Source organism: Sinocyclocheilus anshuiensis, unplaced genomic scaffold (assembly GCF_001515605.1).
Source record: "Sinocyclocheilus anshuiensis isolate Anshui unplaced genomic scaffold, SAMN03320099.WGS_v1.1 scaffold154, whole genome shotgun sequence".
NCBI classification, from domain to species: Eukaryota; Metazoa; Chordata; class Actinopteri; order Cypriniformes; family Cyprinidae; genus Sinocyclocheilus; species Sinocyclocheilus anshuiensis.
In genome coordinates, this window is record NW_015546101.1 from 1,787,847 (window position 1) to 1,794,924 (window position 7,078).

Below are 7,078 nucleotides of genomic sequence, written 5' to 3' on the forward strand. Positions count from 1 at the left end.
TGTTTTTGAAGAGTGTGCATGTGCATAAATACCTAAGGGAACCCCGGAGTATGACGTAAGAGGGAACCTGCGATTAATCAAACATCAAATAAAGCAAAATGACAGGGAACAAAACATAGTAAATTAGTCATCAGGTGCCATGTTCAATACAGCAGCATCTCAGAGATCTCGAATCAATTAATTAGCAGAAGTTATTACTCCACCACATGCGTGTGACGTCATTAACAACGGCCCTAAATTGTTGAACTACCTTGCGTTCCATTCGGAAGGGCTCATCCCTATGCCCTAATCACTTCAAAGGGTTTACCCTCCGGAGTGAGAGCTTTGAAGGGTTGAAGGGTGTAGGAGACCAAACAGCTGTTTCTTGAAGTGCCCTTCTGCGTCATCATCCTGTGCCTACACGGAGGCGCCGTCATCATGCAAAGAATCTGTGCAAAGGATCATGGGAGCCTGAAGTGTCCATCAGTTGTACCCTTCGAAATCCTTCATTCCGAAGGGTCCTTTGAAGTGGCCAGTTTTGAGCACTTCGGTTTGGAATGACCCTTCAATATGGTGGCCATGATTGTTTTCACTCCGAAGTGCCCTTCGAAGGGCGATATATCCTGTTTGGAACTAATGTGGTTCAAACAACGGAGATGCGACCATGTTCGGGAAACAGTCGTGACTGGACAGTCGGGAAATAGACCCCATATTAAAAAGTGCAGCAAACAGTAAAACTATTTGCACTACAAACCAGTGTGTTTATGATTATGGTAATAAATTAAAATAATACAATGACAAATTCAAAAGTTTGCAACTTCAAGCAGCATACTGGTCTAGCAATGGTCAAGTCTAGCACATTGCACAAAGCATTACTGTATGCAGAACTTTAATAGAAGTAGAAATGTAATAGCTAACAGTAGGTTGTTCATGTATTCCATGCATAAAAATTTGCATATTGTATATTGCACAGTATACAAACAGAAATAGCACAAGTTGTATAATAGCATGCTTCTGACCATAGCCTGTGAGTGCACATCATTTATAACACGTTTCAGGTGTAACCTTTAGTAAGGCAGAAAACCAACTGCACTTTTAAACATGTCAAATAAATTAGTCAATCCACATTCTTTTGCATTGAAAACCTGACCTCTCCCCATTAGTCAGTGCTCACCATCCTCTAGCATCTCCACGGTAACAGGCAGTGACGGGCGGCTGGCCCCCATGAGCGAGTAGGCCACTACATAGAAAGTGTAGGCTGTGTGAGGGAGCAGCTCCTTTACGTGCAGCTCTGTTGTATCATTATTCACTGCAAACTGATACTCCATGTTGTCTGAGCCTGTCAACACACAAATAGACAGTACATTTGCTTTTTAAAGATTTGACGTAGCCAAAATATGTTTTACGACAACCTTTTGGGTATGAGTTTCTAAATGAAGAGAAGAGTGACCACATCAGTAACAGTGGAGCTTACATATGGCTTGTGGTTCTGTACAGCCACGTGGACTGATCCACTTAAGCTGGCTACATTTAGTGTAATGAGAAACACTGGAGGTCAAACAGGGACTCCAGTAACTTCTAGTAACAAAGTGCTCACAGAAAGTTGTGTAAAATTTGAGAACAAATTAATGTTCTTTCAAATTAAACCAGTGTTATTATAGTATTATTTATATACTATTATAGTATTTATCAATATTTACATTCATATAATTTTAGTTTTAATAATTTTGTTATGTGCTTGTCATTTTTTATATTTTTTATTTTCCTCTAAATATTTCTGTTAGTTTCAATTTGTAGTATAGATTTAGTTCGTTATTTTAGTTTCATTTAGTTGCCAAGACAACATTTCAAATTTTCATCCAATATTTCATTACAATATTTTATTGTATTTCAGCTTTATTTAAATAAAAAATATGTTTAATGAATAGTTTTTGTTAACAATAACAACAATGATTTAAACACATTATGAATACGGTTGGGAACCGAGAACCAATTTTTATTCAGAATGTTTTTGTTTAACAAAAATAAAAAATACTCCAAACCAAATAATGTTCAAACCATTTTTTTCAAATGCCAAACCTACAGAATATTTTAGACCATCAACTGTGAGACACTGTAAATCAGTGTAATTATTGACTGTTTGACAATGTGTAGTTAAAGATAGATTATGCATTTTGTAGTATTTTTAAAATATTAATTAACATAATGTGTTACAACATTATAAATTATCTCGCCATTATTTTTCACCAGTATTTCTTTACTCCCCTTTCTGAATTATGAAATACATACAAACGCACTCTCTCTCTCTCACCTGCTGTGCGTTGGTAGTGTACTGAAAATCCGATTATCTGGTCACTGTTATGTTCAGGTGGGTCCCAGGTGAGCAGTGCAGAAGTGCTAGAGTGGGGTATGGCCGACACATGACGAGGAGGGCTAGGCAGCCCCTCCCTCACAATGACAGACAGCTTGGCAGTGGCACAGGCAGTGCCCAGGCTGTTGGCAGCAATACACTGGTAGTATCCCGCATCGTCCAGCCGCAGCTGGTTGATGAGCAGAACTCCAGGGTTCTGAGTCTTAACCCGGGCATTAGACTGGACCGGTTCACCATTCTTCAGCCAGCGCAGAGCAGGGGGAGGGTCACCAGAACTATTACACACAAACCGAGCTGTATTCCCCCGGGACAGGGACACCGCCTCTGGGGGCTGGAGGATGACTGGTGGAGCTGGGCAAAATGACAGTGGGGAAAAAAAGACAATGAGAAGTGGTTTAAAAGATCATAAATTGAGGATGATATAGAAATATTGCTACAACTTATTAATGCATTAGGTACCATGAACTAACATTAATGTAGGTTAATGTTAAAATAATTATAATATTTGTAGTAATGTTTGTAATGTTTAAATTAAAGGAATAGTTTGCCCAAAAATGAAAATTTTCTGAAAATGTACTCACCCTCAGGCCATCCAAGATGTAGATGAGTTTGTTTCTTCATCGGAACAGATTTGGAGACATTTAGCATTACATCACTTTCTCACCAATAGATCCTCTGCAGTGAATGGTTGCCGTCAGAATGAGAGTCCAAACAGATGATAAATACATCAATAATTCAAACTCAATCCACTGCTCGATTTGTGTTATTGTTTTTATCAGATGTTTGAACTCTCATTCTGACGGCACCCATTCACTGCAGAAGATAAGTGAGATCATGCTAAATTCTTTCAAATCTGTTTAGATGAAGAAACCAATTCATCTACATCTTGGATGGACTGAGGGCGAGTAAATTCTCAGCCAACTTTCATTTTTGGGTGTCTTATTCCTTTAACTTATGTTAATGTTAACTTGGAAATGAAACTTGCAGTGTACCCATCTTCTGAAAAAATAAAAGTGTATATAGAAATGAACTAAGATTCATTTATTGTTTCTTGAAAGTTCATATTAGCTATTGTAATAACTATAGGTGATACAGAATAAGGGTTAGAGTAATCATGTATAAATAAGCCAATGGGTAAAAATTTTATTACACCCATAAAATTAGTCTTATTGTAGGTTCAAACATGTCAGGAAGCTATAAACTTAAGTATACTTTTTCAAGGATTAAAAAAAAATCTACAACTATTTTTTCCCCCTGCAAAACAGATGGGCATCAATTAGCTGAAGCCTCCCCTAGTGTGTAAAATAGCTTCTTGATGTAAAGGTTGGAGCATATTTTTTGGAGGAATAATTATATTGTACTTCCATGCAGAACATTTCTTGACTGTTTTATGTTTTTTTGCTTGAGATTGCTTCTTTATAAATGAGTTATTCTTTATGAAAGATAAATAACATTTCCCAAGCATCTAGCAAAATCAAAAGATCAGTCAGTGTATGCACTGCATTTAGTGTATACATGGCCACAAATTTCCTCTTCGGTCTGACCAAAACACAGAAGTGGAGTTGTTGTTCAAACAATCTTTGACAAACCTCATTAGATAGTGTTTAGTAATGGAAGATTCCACATAAATGTGCAGTTCAGAAACAATGATCTTGATCCTTGTGATTATTCCAGTGACCATTTATTGTCTTTTTCTCATTGTGCATGAGGGAAATAGGTATATGTATCTTCCTTGCTAAAACTTGCATGTTTTGGACAAACACAAACACAGTAAGCACTACCTAAAATAATAAACAATAGTATTGCCATAATGATTTTGCTACCATGATGTGTGTGTGTATACCATTTATATATAACACTTATGAATTTTACATCCAGTCAGCAAGGTCAGCAACCATCTTTTTTACCATCAGTTTCTTTTTACCAGAAAGAGTATTGATTTTACTCATGGTGACAAGCCAAAGGGGATTCTATAATACATTTTATAACCCAGGGAAAAATAAACTGGCAAGCACACAGTTCCTGAAGATATTTTCAAGGACAATGAAAATTTGAAAACTAAAATAAAACTACTAGCCAATGAATTGTTTTGTGCTTGATAAATAAGGGATACAGCTTCCCTTATGTTTGATTCACTGATTCTGAATCAATAAGACTCATTGTATATTTGGTGCATTTACAATCCTTCAGTAATGTATCCAGTATTTATTCAGAATATGTAGGATTCATTAAAAGGAAAACACACAAACAGTTACCCAGTACTCGAAGTTCAGCAGGAGATGAGACGAAATCTCTGGTCTTGGGTTTGTTGGCACGACACACATACACTCCAGCATGGTGACTGCGGGTGTCAGGAATCACTAGGTTGGTTGCCAAGACAACCACATCTGTAGCTATAGGCTTCCCATCTATGCATCCCAAAGAAGAGGTTGTGTAAAAAGAAAGCAAAAAAATGAAAAAGAAAATGAAAAATCAATCAATCAAGACTGAGCAAGCAGGGACATTTAAAATTTTAAGTATACAGCTATCCATATGAAGAACAGCACCCTTGAAAAAGCCCTATTATTGGATTTAGCCACATGTCACTACTGTAGGTGTATCCAAGTCTCATGTACTATTAATAAAAATTTAATTAAAAAAACATTAATAAAAATGTTAAGGTGTTAAAGGAATAGCTAATGTAAAGTCGAAATTTAATATTGTCATCAATTACTCACCCTCATGTTGTTTCAAATCTGAATACAATGCAATTACAATGAAGGGGGACGACTGTTTAATATTCCAATAAGCACCACAGTATCATAAAGTGTCCATACAACAGCTCTCATTTTGTGACAAGCCAGAAAGAAAGTCTTGTGTGTCTGAAGCATGATGAACCACATCATGAACCAGCAGAGGTCAGTACAGCACTGGAGGAGGTTTGGCGTGCATTAATGACTCCTAGACACTGACCGTCTGCAGAGCTAGCGCTCAAACAAAGAAAAAAAAGACACCTCGTGATTTTTACAATATCTTCTTAATTTTTCATGAAACCTAATGAGAATAATGCTCTCAGTTATACAGTCTTGGCATTATTGTGGGGGGAAGAGGACAAAACGAGGTCCGTAATGAACCTGGATGGAGGCAGTAACAGTGGGGATGAAGGGTTGGGTGTGTAGTTGGGGTGTCTGCTGCAGCAGAGCCACGTGTCTACAGACCAAATTTATAAGCTCACCTATAAATCACAATTTGTGTGTTTCTCAAAGTTCAGTGGACACAGCACTAATTACAACTCATTAATTCAGCTGACACTTTTATCCAATACAACAATGCACTTATTACAAGCACAATGTCTCCTAATCAACCCAAGGGCTTAAGTGCTTTATTCAAAGGCACAGCAATGTCTGTCTGTCTGTCTGTCTGTCTGTCTGTCTATCTAAATTGTGTGCACATGCACTCCATCCATCTATGTGCCTGGGTCCAACTATTTCTGGTTTGGAGTTCTTAAATCTTAATTTGACATATTCCATCCTGATTGGACAATACCAATCAGGTTGGCTGACATGTTCTTGTTTATGGGCCAAGTTCAGGCGCAACGTACAGGCCAGGTACACGTGCAGACTCCTAAAAACCTTCAACTTGTCAGTTAAGTCTAGATCTGTCAACAGCAGCACTTTCAGTCTGTTACAGTAGACCGGGCTACAGACTAGTGTGTGTAATATATTTGTGTTTGCGTCTTACCCTGTCTGCTCCATGATACGAAAGGTTTGGGTTCACCCTGAGCCATGCACTCCATCACAGCCGGACGACCCATGACCACTGTAGAGTTCCGTGGTGGAGCCACAATCACCACCTCACTCTCCTGAGACACACCTGTGAGATGCAGATTATGAGTCTGTGTTCGTACAGTATATAGGATAAATATAGGATATAGTATTCACCATCAGGCACAGTGGTTTGCTTGAAAGCAGCACTAGGTGAAGCAAATGACCCAACAGAGGACACTGTTTCCTCTTATGTTCACAGGAAGTGAGAGAGACAGACATAGAGTGAGATTGGATTGAGGAGAGGAGGAAAGAGTAATGAAATGTGATGGAGAGATTGATATAATGAGGCCAAAGAGGATAGGTGTCATTTATCTAGGTTGCAGCTGTCATATATAAATAAAATATATAAATTTAAAATAATATATTAAAAAAATATATTTTATACAATTGAGAATTTTATTATATATAAGGGTGCATTAAATTGATCAAAAGTGACAGTAGATATTTATAATGTTACATTATAACAGATATGTTATAATGTTATTTAAAATATTTCCATTTCAAATAAATGCTGCTCTTTTGAACTTTCTATTCATTAAAGAATCCTGAAAAACATTTATCACAATTTTCACAAAAATATTAAGCAGCACAAAACTGTTTTTAACATTTATATTAATAAGAAATGTTGCATGTTCAAAAAATCTGTATAAAATTTAAATTAATGCTAAAATTAAATAGTAAGCTGCTAAAAATTCAGCTTTTACATTAAAATATAAAAAGGAAACGGTAATTTAACATAATAATATTATTTCTCAATATTACTGTTTTACTGTATTTTAAGTCAAACAAATGCAGGCCTGCTGAAAAATAAATAAATAAATAAATCAAACATTTAAAAAAATTGTACCAACCCCAAACTTATGTTGTGTATTATGTTATGTATTTATATACGTATATAAATATATATATATATATATATATA

General features: G+C 36.4%; 1 protein-coding gene across 1 annotated transcript in view; it reads right to left on the reverse strand.

Annotated features, from left to right (window-relative positions):
* LOC107700451 (immunoglobulin superfamily DCC subclass member 4-like) overlaps positions 1–7,078 on the reverse strand; it is a 111,448-nt gene that overhangs the window by 24,333 nt on the left and 80,037 nt on the right. Inside the window, exons 5-8 of the mRNA XM_016502097.1 lie at positions 6,071–6,202; positions 4,606–4,758; positions 2,291–2,701; positions 1,154–1,318 (exon numbers count right to left, since the gene is read on the reverse strand). Coding sequence (XP_016357583.1) covers positions 1,154–1,318; positions 2,291–2,701; positions 4,606–4,758; positions 6,071–6,202 — 861 coding nt within the window. The remainder of the gene's footprint in view (positions 1–1,153; positions 1,319–2,290; positions 2,702–4,605; positions 4,759–6,070; positions 6,203–7,078) is intronic.